Source organism: Adiantum capillus-veneris, chromosome 7, assembly GCF_014529385.1.
Source record: "Adiantum capillus-veneris isolate H3 chromosome 7, ASM1452938v2, whole genome shotgun sequence".
Taxonomy (NCBI): Eukaryota; Viridiplantae; Streptophyta; class Polypodiopsida; order Polypodiales; family Pteridaceae; genus Adiantum; species Adiantum capillus-veneris.
The window spans coordinates 63,850,050-63,867,515 of record NC_140937.1 but is presented as its reverse complement, the minus strand read 5'-3'; the positions used below and the strand labels follow the sequence as shown (position 1 = coordinate 63,867,515).

The 17,466-nt window shown below is 44.0% G+C and overlaps 1 protein-coding gene across 1 annotated transcript in view; it reads left to right on the top strand.

The window, feature by feature from the left end:
- The window catches only part of RBL13 (RHOMBOID-like protein 13), a 63,992-nt gene extending 47,723 nt beyond the window's left edge, over positions 1–16,269 (top strand). Inside the window, exon 2 of the mRNA XM_086516008.1 lies at positions 14,964–16,269. Within this exon, the coding sequence (XP_086372134.1) occupies positions 14,991–15,809 (819 nt within the window). The 5' untranslated portion in view covers positions 14,964–14,990 and the 3' untranslated portion in view covers positions 15,810–16,269. The remainder of the gene's footprint in view (positions 1–14,963) is intronic.
- Positions 16,270–17,466: the final 1,197 nt, after the last annotated feature.

Genomic DNA, 17,466 nt, shown 5'->3' with positions numbered 1-17,466 from the left:
AGCCCTGAAAATGCGCCAGATCACCTGTACAGCGGTCCCCTTGCGTCCCCGAACCTCCTGGGGGTATTAGGGTCCGTTTAGGGCCAAAACCCTAAACCTGCAAAAATACACAGCAGGCTGTAATTCACTGTTTCGGGCTTCGTTTAGCGTGCCGGTCGCATCCTTAGCAAGTCCTCGAGCTCCCGCACCTGTAGGGCTACTTGCCCTTTGAATCGGACGAGATTTCTGGCGTGAAACCTCTCCGAATTCACCTGTACCTGCGGGGGGATTAGCCGTTAGCTAATCCAGTACCTGTGCAAGAGGCTCTTGCCTCGGCAATCGCGCATGAACCCACACAACTGTACATTGGTCAAATGAAAAGCCCACTAGTGGGGCATAACATACTGCCAAAGGGGAGAGAGAGGGCAGTGCGTAGCGTGCAGGGCATCACTCCTGGCACCGCACTGTACATAGGAGGGAAAGCAAGCACTCCATAGCTCTTAACCTGTGACGGGAACTTGCAGAATGAGCCTCCCAGCTATAAATCACGTTTTTGCCTTCTCTATAAGTAGTAAACTGGCCTCAGAGTGCCAAGTGTCACTCATTTGTGCATTTTCCCGCTTTAGACCCTCCGGTCTAAAAATATCTCACCTGCAGCCTCTGTTGACTTGCCAGAGAGTAACAAAATGATCCCCATGTCAAAGTGCACGTAATGACGCGAAGACATTTTCAGGTCCCAAAATAGCAGTTCCCTAAATTTTAGGAGATGCTGCCATTGTATCTTTCTAGGTCATCCGACCCTCTTTGTACACTGCGGCCACATCCAGAACTGAAATGTAGCCTATGTAGCAAAGGATTCCACTTTGGCTAGTCAATGACCCCACTTGGCTAACCATAGTCCTTGTCCAACCTTAGTGCTCTCTTGCCCTCAGGCCTGGACTCCCTCTGGACAGTTCCACACTAGCTATGCAATGCAGGGCAGTTAGATTTCCCGAGGGGTGTTTCCAAAAAGTGAAAGTAAATAGATAATAAGAAAGAAATCAACAAAAAGGATAGATAGTAGTCACACGCTGGTGACAGTAGTCGATGCACATATGCCATGAGCCATCCTTTTTCTGCACCAATAGCACTGGAGAACATAATGGAGATGAACTGGGCTGAATCAGCCCCTTTTCTAACATCTCCTGTACTTGGCCCATTATCACTTTCTGCTGAGCCGCACTAACGCTGTACGGAGGCTTATTTGGTGGGCTACTGCCTGGCACCAAATCTATCGCATGGTCCTCGGGTCTCTCTGGCAGTAATTGAGACGGTAATGAATCGGAAAAACAGTCACTATACTGTTGTAAAAACATTGACCTTTCTTTATCTAGCACAGATAAATTTGATTCATCACAATCTGACACTTCACGTGCAAAAACCAAGTACGCAGAAAGATGCTTTTTCATTACAGAAGTAATAGGAGAAGCTGATACAGTAGGAATAGACTCCCCTTTAAGCTTTACATCCAGAATGTGAGTCTTTTCCTTGCTCTGTACAGTGATCTTTTTGTTGTAGGCATCCATGATTCCCTGTACACGAAACAACCAAGGAATACCTAACAACACATCACATCCGTCCAGTGGCATGATGTAAAATTCTTCAGCATCTACATAGGACTGGATATGTAGACGCAAATTTCCAATGATAGGTGTCACAGCCTCTGTATGGCCAGGACATGCCAAACCTGCCTCTGCTGTATACGCCATCTCTTTAGGTCTGATTCCCAACTTTGAAGCCAATTCTGGGGAAATGAAGTTGCCTTTGGTACTTGGATCAAAGAAGATAAGCACTGTTTGATCCCTGACCTTTCCCCATGCTCTGCAAAGCTCACTTGTATCTGAATTTGGCTTGTCGCCCACCGTATCTGGCACTAGACCAGCCATGGGCCTCTTTCCTTTCCTGTCGTCCTTGTCTTCAGAATCAGCTGGCCTTTTCTTTTGAGGACAATTGTAAGCTATGTGGCCAGGCTGCTCACAAATACAGCATTTGTTCTCTGACCTCAGGACCTTCTTTTGCTCTTCTGACTTGCGAGGAAAACGTCTTTTCCATTTCTTTGCTGGTCCCTTTTCTGATTCAGTCGTAGCTTTGCCTTTCCCTACGTTAGCTGGCTCCTGAGTCCCTTTAGGAACCTCATTGGGAACGTATTTATTCACTGAATTTTTCTTGGCTGATCCTTCCTTGACGCCAGTATTAAATTCACAATCTTCTCCCTTGAGCAAACCATTGCCAGTGTTTGCTACCTCGATGAGCTGCGTCAAAGTAGTGACTTTGGTCTTCGTGCAGTACTTTCTCAATCCTTTGGGTAGGCCACAACAGTATTTTTCAATCTGTTCTGTCAATGGCACAAACCTATAGGAAGTTATTGGAAGTAGAGCTTTCCAAAACTTCCGATTGTAGACATCCAGATTATTGCAAGTAGCAGCATTAAGCTGGTGCCATTGTGTCATGACATCTGCTTCAAAGTCATCAGATAACCATGCTGCTGCAAAATTCTGCTTGAAGTAAATCCATGTGGACGGAGCTTGCCCTTGAAGCAATAAAGTTGTCCACCATTGTCCCACATTCCTTTTCAAGAAAGTGGCTGCCTTGCGGACCTTTGAAGCCTCTGTAAAGTTTCCCCCTGCATAGGCCTTGTCAAACTGCTGGAGGAATGAGAGAGCCTTCTTCCTGTCATCAAACCCTGTAAAGGTCGTGAATGCCACACCTTTGCCACCACCTTTGTACGGAGTTGGCCTCTCTAGCGGCGTTAAGTTGTCATATGGAAGTGACTGAAACATTGGAACACTGTTAGGGTTCATTTGTGTTCCATGACCGCAATTAAGTTGACCTGGAAATGCCATATTTGGTTGCTGATTTGTAATTCCAGCCATACCAAAATTTGCATGTGGCATCCCAAATTGGCCCCAAGTGCTTTGAAACCATGGTAGCATGCCCGTGACACCATACATGGGATTAGGCATCATCGTTTGAGCACCCCCAAACAGTGTTCCTGGCGTATAATACTGATTTCCAGGTGCATGACCAGCCATGCTCTGGAATACAGATCCACCTCCAAAATAGCTAGGGTGTACTGAAGGTGGTGGAAAGACCTGTTGCATAGCCTGTAGGTTGCTTCCATGCCCATTAGAACCAGCTATAGGCTGCTGAAAGGTGGCGGGCTGAACTGGTACAGCTTGAAAGACTGGCATTTCAGCCACCTGTTCTTGCACCTTAGGCACAGGTTGTGGAGACTGCATGTTCTCCATCGAGTGTACAGGTGTTTCCATTGACTCTGCAGTATGAATCACCTGTGCTTGAGCCTTAACAGGCTTTTGAATATGATCCAGTGACCGAACTTGCTGAGACGGAAGAGGAGGTTGCAAAAAGGCTAAAAACCTCGGGTTCTGCATTACTTGTGTGAACATAGCCACAGCAGTAGCCAATTGGTTCCTGAATATATCATCATCCGTCTGTGGTGGTCTTGAAGACTCACCCACTTCATGTGTCTGTTGACCCTGTGAGGAGGAAACCTCTTCAGTCACATCATCTGGTCTGTCAGCCATAATTGCAATTCCCTGTGTCTGGTCTATGAATCCCTGTGTCCTCAAGCCCAAACTGACCAAGGCTCACTTCTATGGGAAAAAGTGATTTAGTCCCGGCGATACCGGCCTGTACTTTCAAAAAGGGCGGTAGACCTTAGACTTAAACCTTATTTGCTTTCACCCATTTAATTTGTCGTCCACTTTACCTGTACTTTCAAGACACAACAAAGGGGAAAGGGATACATGTTGCTAGATTGCACCTGTATGAGAAGACCGACACTAGATTGGTCCCTAAATAGGCGTCCCTTTCGGTATTTCTTTATTCTTTAAAAGAGGGAATAAACGTTGTGGTTCCCTACAAGCTGTCCTGCACAACCTTGGCTGAATTTCAACTGTTCTGGCCCGATTTCGGCAGCATAACTGTACTAGGACCCTTCATAGTCAGTATTCCCACGCATTGGATGACTTTCCCGACGCATACGGACACTTTGTAAAACCTGCCGAGAATCTGCAGCACGCTGAATTCTCTCTTTTCTGCCCCGAAAATGCGCTGGATCACCTATACAGCGGTCCCCTCGCGTCCCCGAACCTCTTGGGGGTATTAGGGTCTGTTTAGGGCCAAAACCTTAAACCTGCAAAAATACACAGCAGGCTGTAATTCACTGTTTCGGGCTCCGTTTTGTGTGCCGGTCGCATCCGTAGCAAGTCCTCGAGCTCCCGCATCTGTAAGGCTACTTGCCCTTTGAATCGGACGAGATTTCGCACGTGAAACCTCTCCGAATCACCTGTACTTGCGGAGGATTAGCCGCTAGCTAATCCAATACCTGTGCAAGAGGCTCTTGCCTTGGCAATCGCGCATGAACCCACACAACTGTACATTGGTCAATTGAAAAGCCCACTAGAGGGGCATAACATACTGCCATAGGGGGGGAGAGAGAGGGCAGTGCGTAGCGTGCAGGGCATTACTCTTGGCACCGCATTGTACATAAGAGGGAAAGGAAGCACTCCATAGCTCTCACTCTGTGACAAAAGCTTGAAAATGAGCCTCCCTTCTCTAAAATCAGCGCCACTTCTTCCTGCATGAGGAAAGTGCACAGAAATGTGCCACTTAGCACATTTACAGGCCATTTCCCGTTTCGGGGTTGCCGCCTAAAAATCTCCCGACCGGTTGCCCAGTTGCCTTCACGGCAGAGTAATAAAATGTTCCCCTTGTCATTCCGGAGGTAATGACGCGAACACATTTTCAGGTCCCAAAATAGTAGTTCCCTAAATTTTAGGAGATGCTGCCATTGTATCTTTCTAGGTCAACCGACCCTCTTTGTACACTGCAGTCACACCAAGAACTGAAATGTAGCCTCTGTAGCAAAGGATTCCACTTTGGCTAGTCAATGACCCCACTTTGGCTAACCATTGTCCTTGTCCAACCTTAGTGCTCTCTTGCCCTCAGGCCTGGACTCCCTCTGAACAGTTCCACACTAGCTATGCAATGCAGGGCAATTAGATTTCTCGAGGGGTGTTTCCAAAAAGTGAAAATAAATAAATAATAAGAAAGAAATCAACAAAAAGGATAGATAGTAGTCACACGCTGGTGACAACACATCCAACCCTATGTGTCCGTGGACAAGCTACAGCATGATCGGGGTTCAGTCAATCCAGTCAGTCTAGATTAGAAGTGATCTGGCACTTTTGAGAGTCTATTCGTAGACCGGCATGCCTAGTCACTTAGTATAGATGCATATCCTCTGGTTGCATGTCACAAACGGGAGCGCATAACAATATAAAATATACTCGGATAAATAGAATTTATCACTTAATACTGAAGCCAAAGGATATATATATATATATATATATATATATATATATATAGAGAGAGAGAGAGAGAGAGAGAGAGAGAGAGAGAGAGAGAGAGAGAGAGAGAGAGAGAGAGAGAGAGAGAGAGAGAGAAGATCGACACAGTACTGGGGACCAGAAGATGGGCTGGTCCCCCCTCTTAAAGAGAATCCATTATTAGGGAGAATCTTTTTACAAGCACAAGAACCGGAGAAAACCCCTCTGTTCTAAATCTCTGACTCGATGGTCGTTCCTTCCCGTAAGGGAAATCCGAGAGACAAGCTCTCAATCCTTTTTCCGTCTGTACTCGGAGTTGAGACGCCGCAGACAATTTTCGAATTTCGTTTTCGGAATTCCCAAGCGTAGGCCGAAGCCTTCTCGCTTCTCCTTCGCGATGAAGTACCTGCAAACACACACGCAAACACACGACAACAATTCGTATGGCAAATCCACAGTAGATACTTGTCGCTCTTGCGCGAGAAAAGCGACTTCTGTGCTTCTCAGTCTCGCGTGATCTCTTGCGTCTTCTAGCGGTAGAGTCTTCGCGTCTTCTGGCAGCAGAGTCTTCTCTTGCTGGCGTTGGTAACCCCTTTTCAGTGAGGGCATGTGGTGCTTTTATAGCTCCTTGACGACGGCACGAATAGCTGCTCGCGTAGAGATCGCGGCCGTTTTTTTTTTTAATTTTTATAATAATTTTTTTTATGTTCTACCCGAAATAGGGAGAGAGAATTCGCTGGCTGGTTTTGTTGCTTTATTTTCTAAGTGGTTGCCCACTTATTAAGTGGACGGCCGGCATATTTTAAAATTGGTCTGAACCTGCCCAAAAACTCAATAAAACCTTATAAGTTTAAAACAATGCTTTTCACAACACTTCCTAGGCGTCCTTGGATGCAACCACATGCACAAATGCAATGCAGACATAGATTTCTCGCGGGAAAGCGTTTGCTCTTCCCGGAAAACTGTTCAAATTTTCCGCTTCTTAAGAAAAGCTTCTTAGAACCCATCTTTATTCTTGTGCTTGCGTCTTTATGCGTATTCCTCTTTCCAGTTCGGATTTCCTCTCGACTATGGATATCCCCTTTCTGATGCACCCATCACCCACCTTGTGACGTATCAGGAATACCCATCACCTAGTCCTTTCCTACCGAACTTACGGTACAATCCCCTTCACGATGCTCTATGTCACCCATCCTATGACACATCAGAGATGTCCGTTCCCGGATGGTCGGACACTTCTTTCCGATGCTCCCTGTCACCCATCCGACGTGACGCATCAGAAGTACCCGTTCCTGATGGCCTTACAGATATTCCCTTTCACAGTGCTCTTGTCATTACTTTGAATGACGCACTAGGGATACTTTGTACTCGGATGTCTCCAGTGAGAAAAACCCTCTCACTTAAAATTCCAATAATTCATTTAGAATTATTTTTCCTGGCGTTCCAAGCGAGAAAACCCTCTCACTTATAAATCCAATAATTCATTCAGAATTATTTTTTTGTCAAATAAAGCCAATTTAGCAACATTGCACACAGCATGATCATCAGTATTCCCATCAAAATCCATTAGAATCAGTTAGGGGATTTTTCTAGTGCATTTAGCCTATTTTACCTATTTTTGACATTTTTCACTTATTAATTTAAGTGACTTTCCAACAAAAGTAGGTAGGGCAAATTGGGTAAGAAAATATATAAGCAAACCAAAGCTAGCACTAAATGGCATAAGAGGCAATAGGAACCAAGCTCAGCAGGCAACTTCTCACAAGAACCTTGGTGGACTTTCCCCTCCAAGCAACAGATTCCCTCACCTAGCGTTTTTGCACAACATCCCCATCCTGGCGTTTTTGCATCAGATTTGCATCGCCAACAGTACCCAGCACCTAGCGTTTTTGCAAGACAGGACCTAGCGTTTTGCAAGGATCAACCACTGCTAGCGTTTTTGGTCATCAGCTCCATTGGCGTTTTTGGATTTCAGCAGCAGATTAAGACCGGCAATATTCACCTAAAGTGTAGCAGATTCAGCCCGGTAAAGACCTCAGTTTTCAGCCATGAAGAACCTCAGTTCTCAGCCCTAAACCTGTAGATTTTCAGCGTCAAAGACCCACATAAAAGAGCCCCAAAATCAGCGTTTTTGGACTAGTTGCAGATTTCAGCCCATAGCGTTTTTGGACAGCAGTAGAAAGATTGCAGATTTCAGCCCTTAGGTCGACTTCATCATCCCCGTCGTCATCGTCGACATAGCCTAGACTTGCATCAGTGTCATGGATACCATTTGTACTAGATTGTGCAATCATATGTAGACCACTCTCGCCGACGAGAGTGGGGCCTTCGGAGGAGGGTTTTACAACGTCTTTGGTGTCGTATTCTCTTCTGTCTCTATCTCTCAGTCTCATACACTTTCACGCACAATGTCCATTAACTTTGTTTGTGTCCATTGCACTCTCTCACTAAAGGAACGGAAGGCTCTCCCTTCCGTAAGTAAAAGGAACCTTGAGCACAGTTCGGAGCACTCATCTTGAGCATACCATTTGTACCAGATTGTGTAATCATACGTAGACCACTCTCACCGACGAGAGTGGGGTCTTCGGAGGAGGGTTTTACGACGTCTCTGGTGTCGTATTCTCTTCTCTCTCTATCTCTTAGTCTCATACACTTTCATGCAAAATGTCCATTCACTTTGTTTGTGTCCATTGCACTCTCTCACTAAAGGAACGGAAGGCTCTCCCTTCCGTAAGTAAAAGGAACCTTGAGCAAAGTTCGGAGCACTCATCTTGAGCAAAGTTCAAACATTCATTCCGCTGCGGCTAACATGGACGTAGAGTCTGAGAGCGGGGACACCTACGGGAGTTGTACTTTGCTCAAGATTTAATATAATAAAGAAATATTGAAAGGGGCTTGGTGTTGGGGCAATACCTTTGGGCACGGAACTACGCCGGACTGTGTCGTCTCGAATTGAACTGTGATTTAAAGTTGTGAAGTATTTTCAATGAATCTCTCTCGTGTCGCGACAAATTCTAGACTTGGGGTGCCCAAGTTTGTTACAGTGGTATCAGAGCATGACCGATTTCTCTTCTACCGAGAAATCCGATCCTTCTCGTGACACACATGGATTGAGGAAAGAATCAGGTGACTCCTACCACCTCGAAAATGGGAGGCAATACGGAAATTCAAGCGGATTAGCAGAAAACGAGTACGGGCCACCTCGGCCTTCGCAATATCAACTCATGGAGATGCAATGTCAATAGCAGGTTGATGAGTGCGCAAAGTAGATGCTTCATTGCCAAGGATCCACTGTATGCTAAATTTTTGACCCGGCATCCAATGGATGAAGTGCATACTCATTGGCAGAAAGCCATTGAGTCACCAATTAAACCGGCAATCCATGTTTACTGAAGATGAACTTGAGGACATTGTTGAAAAACGAGTCAACCAACTATTTGGGTCAAAGAAGAAGCAATTGAAGAAACTTAACAAGGGAATTGACTTCCCTCCCTGGTTACTTGGGCCAAAAATCCTTGTTTGAGGGAGCAAGAAAACAGAAGAAGCGTGTACTCTTCGAAGCATTGTCCAGTTTGTCCTCATCTTCTTCTGACAGCTCAGATAGCTCATCCTTTTTTGACTTGAGTGATGAGGACAAAAAGGGCAAGAAACGATGAGCGGACTATATGTTTTATTAAAAAAGGAAGCACTTTTACAGAGCCAATCAGTATGATTTTCTCGATGACAAGGGCAAGAAGGCCAAGGAATTCAAAGAGGGTGAACAAGCAGTAAAGTTTGAAACCTTTTCAGGGTTTCAAGATGCTCCTAAGGCTTTAGCCTTTATCCAACAATTTGATATAGCATTTTTTGGAGGCCGCCATATAGAGCACTTCAAGATCAGGCGGGCAGCATCCTTTTTGAAAGGCAATGCATGGACATGGTGGTCCACTCTTTTGTTAAGAAAAGAAGCACCGACAGAGTGGCTGAAATTCAAGAAACTCTTTATTTCTTCATAGCTCACTCAAGAGTATGAATGAGATGTGAGAACCGATTGGAACCACCTTTGAATGATCAGAGGTGACACTTTGGATGATTACTGTGAAAGATTTTGGGATACTTTTCTTCGGACCTCTTCTTTCAAGAAGATCAGTTTTAAGGAGCAGATTGAGAGGTTTTGTTGTGGACTTCCTTAAGAAATTCGAGACTACTGTTTTGAGAAGAAGTCAGAGTCCATTCAACAATTGATGGGACATGCTAAGCGAGGATTCACTATGCATTCGGGTAACTTGACTTACCCACGAGATGAACCTGCGACAAGTCAGAATAGAAACAGACGACAGGTAGATACACGAACTCGACTGATGACAGAAGAACAGAAAGATACACGATCTCGACTGACAAAAGACCAGAAAGATGAATATTTCAAGGCAGGAAAGTGTTTTGAATGTGGAGAACAAGGACATATTGTTGCACGGTGCCCCAACAAGGCGCAAGAAATGGAAATACAGCGGGCTGAGGAGATAGTCGTTCCAGATCAGATTTTAGATAGAACGTTGTGGATGAATTAGCATTATTTTACTGTATGAATTAATGAATTTCGGAAGAAGATTTTGAATTTTTGGATGAAACCAATGTTGTATGGAAGAATCGGTTATATGTGAGCATATAACACGATTATGAATGAGATGATAATGATGGCTTTGGAGTGGTGATAGCTCTCGACGAACCTGAATTGAAAAAGAGTGAGAAGATACTCGTTCAGGAATAGATAGTGGCTTTCCAAGATAGGAAAGAGAAAGGTAAAGTGAAGAGTGGTTCTTAGTTAAGAACCATTTGGCATTAAATGCGAATTGGATGGATGGAGGAGGACCTAGCAGATACTCCTTAGATTTGGAACTTTACCTCGACGCTTTTGGTCTAGCTGTGGCTATTCCAAGAGTTCCCACAAATCAGCGGGTTGAATATGGTGCAAGGGGGATTGCACAAGAAGGGGAGTTACTCCACTCCTTTGTCACATATTACCTCAATGGAATAAAGTCATTGATTTCCCTTTGGGTTTCAGGGATACTGATGTGCTGTCAGTATTCTGCTGAATGACTTTATGAGAGAAGTACTTCGATATGGGATCCCCGAAAATGATTACTCGCACACGACAATGCTTGCGTGGAATGATTGACCAAATGACTGCAGCATTTCGGTCTCAGAATCTATGGACGTGATCGCGATATGGGATTAGTTAAATCGACATCAGTGAGGCCCGATGCGGATATAGATGCAATTGCTAAATACGTCGCCAGGAATCATGGTCCTAGATTCTATGTGATGTGTGTGAATGTGATTTAATGTGATGTGAAGTTCGTCTTTGCACAATTGTTGGATCTGTGCCGTCTAGTGCATCGGTACTTGAAGTCAGTGTCTACCGAATTGGTTTATGGCCTGTGTCCGTTTTACGATTCTTTCAAGAGGGGGGTATGTCACAAAGTGATGATGTGGCATGACCACCCACGGACATGGCAGACCCTACGGACAAGTGACGTGGCAGATCTGGTGATGTGGCAGAAATCCGGATTTCGCATTGACTTCAGACGTGGCAGTACGGACGTTCGCAAATTGCGTTGACAGTTAGATGACGTGGCAGAACTGTACAGAATTCCGAAAACTGTGCTGATGCTTTTTGGGGAAAGATTTTGGAGCCATTTGCTTTTGGGACTCCTTGCTTTTTAGTTTACTTCTTTTGGGGCTCTGCTTTTGGCATCCCTTGTATCAATAAATAAGCCCCAAGGGCCTCACTTCGCAGGGCATTTGGATGCAGAGTCTGAGAGTAGGGGACCCCTATGGAGGTTGTACTTTGCTCAAGATTTAATATGATAAACAAATACCGAAAGGGGCTCTAGGTTTTGGGGCCATTACCTCTGGGCACGGAACTACGCCGGGCTGTTTCGTCTCGAATTGAACTATGATTTAAAGTTGTGAAGTATTTTCAGTGAATCTCTCTCTCGTGTCGTGACAGCTTCTAGACTTGGGGTGCCCAAGTCTGTTACATCTAAACCCTGAAATTAGTAGCAAATTTGACTGCTTGTCCACCTTCCTTGACTTCTTATTCTTGTCTTTGAGAAAGTCGTATTGATTTGCTCTCTAAAAATTCTTCCTCTTTGAATAAAACGTCTGGTCCTCAGACTCCAAACTCTCAGAAGAGGATGAATCCTCATCAAAACTGTCTTCTTGTTCTTTCCATGTCTCTGGTTCTTTCATCGTTTCTTGCCTCTTTTGTCCTCATCACTTGAATCAAAAGAGGAAGAGCTATCCGAACTGTCAGAAGAAGATGAAGACGAACTAGACAATTCCTCAAGCGTACATGCATCTTTTGTTTTCTTGCATTCGCAAACGAAGATTGACGATCCAAATTGCCAGGATAGTCTTTTCCCTTGTTGCGTTTCTTCAGTTGCTTCTTCGCCCCCAAAAGTTGGTTGACTTCGCCCATTTTTGGGCTGCCCGTCCCCACTTTTCCGTCCCACTTGCGGTCCCGTCCTCTTTTTTGCACTAAAAATCCATTTGGGCCCCGTCCCCCATCCCCACTCCTCGGGACGCGTCCCTTGTGACTATGGTTGACTCGTCTTTTGACAACGTCATTGAGTTGATCTTCAGTAAACATCCGTGGGACGAGGTTTCTTGAGGGATGACTTTAATGGGAAGTCGATGCCTGTCTCCCATCGGGAACGCACTTCATCGATTAAGTGCCCGGTTAGAAATTTGGCATACTTGGGATCCTTTGAAAACTGGAGCATCTGCTTTGCGTAATCATCAACCTGCTGTTGACATTGCATCTCCATTAGTTGATACTTCGTAGGCCAAGGTGGCCGGTACTCTTTATCTGTTGTTCCATTTGACTTTTCCATACTGCATCCCGTTCCAGAATTGTCGGGAGGGTTCCTCTGATCCTTGTGAGAATCATCACTTGAATCCATGTGTGTCACGAGAAAGGGGATTGGATTTCCTGATAAAAAAGAAATCGATTGAGCTCTGATACCACCGTAACAGACTAGGGCATCCCAAGTCGGGAATCTGACACAACACACGAGAGAAACACTTAAAAATACTTCACTTTAATCACAGTTCAATTGAGTCGACATGGCCTGGCGTAGTTCCATGCCGAGAGAGATTGGCCCCAAAGACTGGCGCCCCTTTCGGTATCTATTTCTATATTAATGCTTGAGCAAAGTTACAATGCCCGCAGGTCCTCTCTGCTCTGAAGCTTGTCAGCAATCTTAGCCAAAGAGTGGCCTTGGGGTTACATGAAAATCTTCAAACTCAAAAGCACTTGGCCCCAAAAGCTGCCAACGCCCAACGCGGAATTTCCGTATAGCTTGCCGTAAAACGCGGGGATCCGTACGGCCTGCCAGCACAAAACGCGGAGCGTCCGTATAGCTGCCACATCCTCAGCCTTTACGCGATGTGTCTCTCTCTCTCTCTCTCTCTCTCTCTTTAGATCTAAGTGTCCCTAGGGCCCCATTGGACGGGACCGTTATAACTTTAGGTCTTGTCAGTTGGACATGCCACGTCATAATTTTGTGACAGTGAGACCGTGAATTGAGAGAGACTATGGGACTGCGTGCTTTATCCTTTTTCAAAATATGAGAGTGAGAGATTAATGACAAAGATGGAATATTCTTCTCACAACGAATAACCACGGGAGAGGCACCTTCGACCGTGACAGAGTGGATCAAAATTCTTAAACCACTTCATGCCAAAAATCATCTAAAGTTCCTTGGCCAAAAGCTGGCATTGTATCCCAAAAGCAACTCCTAAAAACTGCACACCTAGAAGCTTCTTGATCTTGCGTCAGATTTGCCACTCATCACGTGGAATTCATGCCGCCTGTTACGGGATCACGTTGGTAGGTCTGTACAGTGGTGCCACATCATTGCTTGGGATTCTTTAGCTTTATGCAAAAAGTTGCATTTCATGCCAGCAACAAAAAGACCCTTTTTTGAAAAAAACGTCAACTTTTGTTCTTGAGCAAGAAATGAGAAAAAAATTCGCTTTTGAGACATTTGGAAGTATTTTTTGCATCTCGGGGTTTTGGAGTCCTGAGGCTCGGTTCTTGGCTACTATGGCCAACCCAACCTAAGAGACCGATTTGCATAGATGCACAAGAGGTAATGAAGTGGCAAAGAAATTGAAGAATATCTTAAACAAATCACAAAATTTCAAAAGGCAATGGAGGAGGGAAATGAGGAAAACTTCATTGAATGTGACAGTTGTGGAGTGAAATGAAGACAATACCTGCAACCATTTTGTGAAAAGATGGTGCACTTCAGTATTTTGAACTTGGGAAAATTGTCTTATACTAAAGACTCGAAGGAAAAGAGATATATGAAGATGAAAAATCTTGTTGTCCTAATAAGTGAGTGTTTGCAATGCTCTTTGGAGGCACTTGAAGGCAACATAGAGGTGAATTGAGTTGGCTTTTTGCTCCAAACCACACGGCACAGGGATTTTAGGGTGCCAAGGACGTGGTGTTGAGACTATTGTAAAAACCAGTGTGTAACTTTGTATGGGCTGAATTGAAGGTTTAGCGGTACAATGGGTTTTGTCTTGGCCATCCATATGCTACTTTGCCCCTTCAACTTTTTCATGTGCTAGACAGGACCAAACAAGGTAGCTAGGTACCATATGTTAGGTACGGGTACAATACGCGTAGTGTTTGTCACCCTTCGATAAGGTAAACACCGTATTCAAAAAATACGAGAATTTATTATTTTTCTACCTTAGTAAATCAAAGATAAAAGTTCATTAAACTATATACATAAGAAGATAATTCAAGTGAGCCTACAATAATGCTATTAAAATAAAAGAATGAACTTGAAAGCCTCAAGTATGGCTCTATTGCCATTCCTTTTCTTTTTACATTTAAAAAAATGTAATATCTTATGTGTGAGACGAACCGATCAATAGAATACGTATAGTACATTCCATATGTGTGGTATGAAAACAAGGAGTTAGGTACGCGAATGGAGGCAATCATGGGACCAAGAACCTCCATCTTTGTGTGATCATACCATGGAGTTGCCTATACACTTTGTACGGAAATTTCTAGAATGCGTTTAGTCCTTTCTTTTGAGCCTACAGACCGTTGTATTGAGGGCTGAGGACGATTGAATGTTAAGTACAGAGCCTCTCCATGTGCAGTTTGATCAAAATAAAACGTCAAAACATGATTCTTTGAAGTCTTGAAGATTTTGAACATTTGAGAACTCCAAAATGCTTCTACTGAATATTTAATAAGCTCACAGCATTCAGATCTCTGTCGACGGCCTAGTTTCCCTGAGCACATTTAGCTGAGGTGCAGCGAAGTTCTCCATATCTCTATCTGGAGGGACTATGCTTTGATAAGGGGCGCACGAATTGAAAGAATTTCTCTATATTGATGATTGCTGCCTAGTTCAAACCTTTTCTACTTAGTAGGTGTTTTCTGCCCATTGTTTTAAAGTCTTATGTGAAAGTACTCATAAGAATGAAGTAATTTTTTTAAAAATGTAGGCTTTTCATTTTTTTAAAACAGTGTTTTATTTCATACATATTTTAGTACACATAACATGTGTTGTGTGTGCACAGTTGATGTAGCTCCAAGTGGACATAATTATGGGGAAGCCACTGTTCTATGAGATACTTGAAAAGCCAGTCAGCAGCTGTGTTATAACTCTATGTAGTGCTGTCTGGTTGTATATTCAGAAGAAGAACGTGGGATATGGAGATGTGGGGATTAGCTATGATTCTGTGGTTACAGAGCGCCAGCATTGGCGGGTTGTCACATCTGCCTTTTCTCACATCAGCATTCTTCATCTTGTGTTCAATATGAACGCTCTTTGGAGCTTGGGAGTTGTTGAACAGCTCAAGCATGCTGGACTTGGGGTCGAGTTTTACCTGCAGTATACGCTGGTCCTTGTCATACTATCAGCGTTTCTTGTACTGGGATTATATCATCTGTTGATTTATCGCTTTAAGCTCGAATATTACAAAAGAGTCACAGCAGTGGGATACTCCTGTGTGGTGTTTGGATGGATGACAATTTTGTCTGTGAAGCAGCCCTCTTCAAAATTGAATCTTTTTGGGTTGGTTTCACTGCCCATAAGCTTTGCCCCTTTTGAGTCCCTTGTGTTCACATCCATCATTGTCCCACAAGCAAGCTTTCTGGGACACTTGGCTGGGATTATCGTGGGCTACCTAATCGCATGGGGTCTCATCCAGGGAATGACGAACTACTGGGCGATTGTATTTCTTGGGTGGATCTTTGTGGCATGCATATACAGTTTGAAGCGTACTAGTTCCCTTCCTTTGCAGTTTTTAGAGATTGAGCCTGTTGCAGACCCCACTTTATCGCAGCTAGGACTTCTTACGACAGAGGTGGGATCTGCACAGAATGTCATGGCAAGACCGGTTCATGGAATTGATCTTGTGTAAGCCTTGGTGGATGAGGTGAGAGTTGCACCAGCTTGATGGCAGCATGACAAAAGATAAAATTGTTGTGCAATCTTATTTCAATTGAAGAGAGGCATAGAAGGATGGATATGGCTTGTCTAGCATTCTGCTTCGACACGATTTCATGGCCCTTTACGGAGAGGACTTTCAGGTGCTCAGTAGAGATGCATGGACCAGTCTTGTGGCCGTACAAAGTCTGGATTTGAGCAGGAAAGACTGAAATGCATGATCTCTGCTTACTTTTTTAAGAGCATTCTGTTCTCGACCATTTTGATAAATATAATGCTCATCCCAGAGCCATCAGTAACTTTCTTACCTTGCAGTATTGATACTTGTCTCTACTAAAGATATCTGGGACATTAAGGATCGGCATGCACGGCAAACATGTGCAAGACCTGGTGTAACATTTGCAATAATAGTAGTACACATTTTTTTTGCAGTCTCTGGTGGGTTGTGAACCGCAGTTTTGATTGTTCTACAGCGATAATTCTGATTTGCTGCAGGGCCTTTATAAAGTTTGTTAGGAACTTTGGACTCTGTTGTGGTAAGGTCTTGTTTCATAGTCAGGTTAGTAGATGTTCACTATCTATGCTTTTGTTCGGTTGTAGCAATTGGATGTTCATGATCTTGTAAGGGCCTGCCTGATCCTTCATGTTGCCATGACCAACACTCCAACTATAAATTCGTGCAGACCAATATGAGAGTAAGATAGTACAGAGCAGAGCAAAATAACATGAGGTTTTTTCAATACCCTGCCTCGGCGAGATTCCTGATCTACTCATGTTGCGATGGCCAAGCCAAAACTACAGCTCTAAACGATGCTGACCCAAAGAAATTAAGCTTAAGTTTCTCACAAGTTTCTGTTATTCACCTTGTTTACATGGTTTTACATTACGGTTCCGCTTTTCGTATTAGAAGACCTTTCTGTTCAGAGAGTTGCAAACACACATCACAGTAATGATAGGCAACACCTAGTTTAGAGAGCTAGTCAATTGAAGATTCTGGGGAAGAGTTTTGAATCGAAGGCCAAAATTTTTAAAGATGAAACTCCACAAAATTAGCTTGGAAGAAGGGGAAGACTTATTTGGTGACTCTTCTTGTTTTTGATGGGAAGGGACACTAATTGTTTAAAGTGAATGTATTGAACATGGGTACCCATCCCTAAAATGGTTGTAGTGTATTGCACGCAAGGATGGGGGGTGAAATCTGGGGAGAACACTTTCAGAGCAGTAGACATCAAATTTGCGAGTAAACAACGTCACGGAAAGCTACACGCTCAGAATACTTTTGTGGATCCGCAGTCCACCATGTGTGCCAAGTGTTACCTAGTGTGGACTGACTTGGAGGATCAACAAGGCAAAGTATCAGCAAGTTCCGTATTCCGTAAATGAAAGATATCAACTATGTAAAGGGGTACACATGTTTTGTGTCACATTGCTTTACATATAGTGACTGACTATTCGACAAAGTCACTATATAAAGGGGTACACATGTCTTGTGTCGTATCGCAATCTGAGATTTGATGACTACAAAAGTAGTTGTTGCATCTCTATCTTGCTCGCTTTCTATATTGGAGAGAGGAGTTCCAAGTAGTCGGAGGCTGCATTGGAAACCACGCGGCCACCTGAACCCCTGTCTC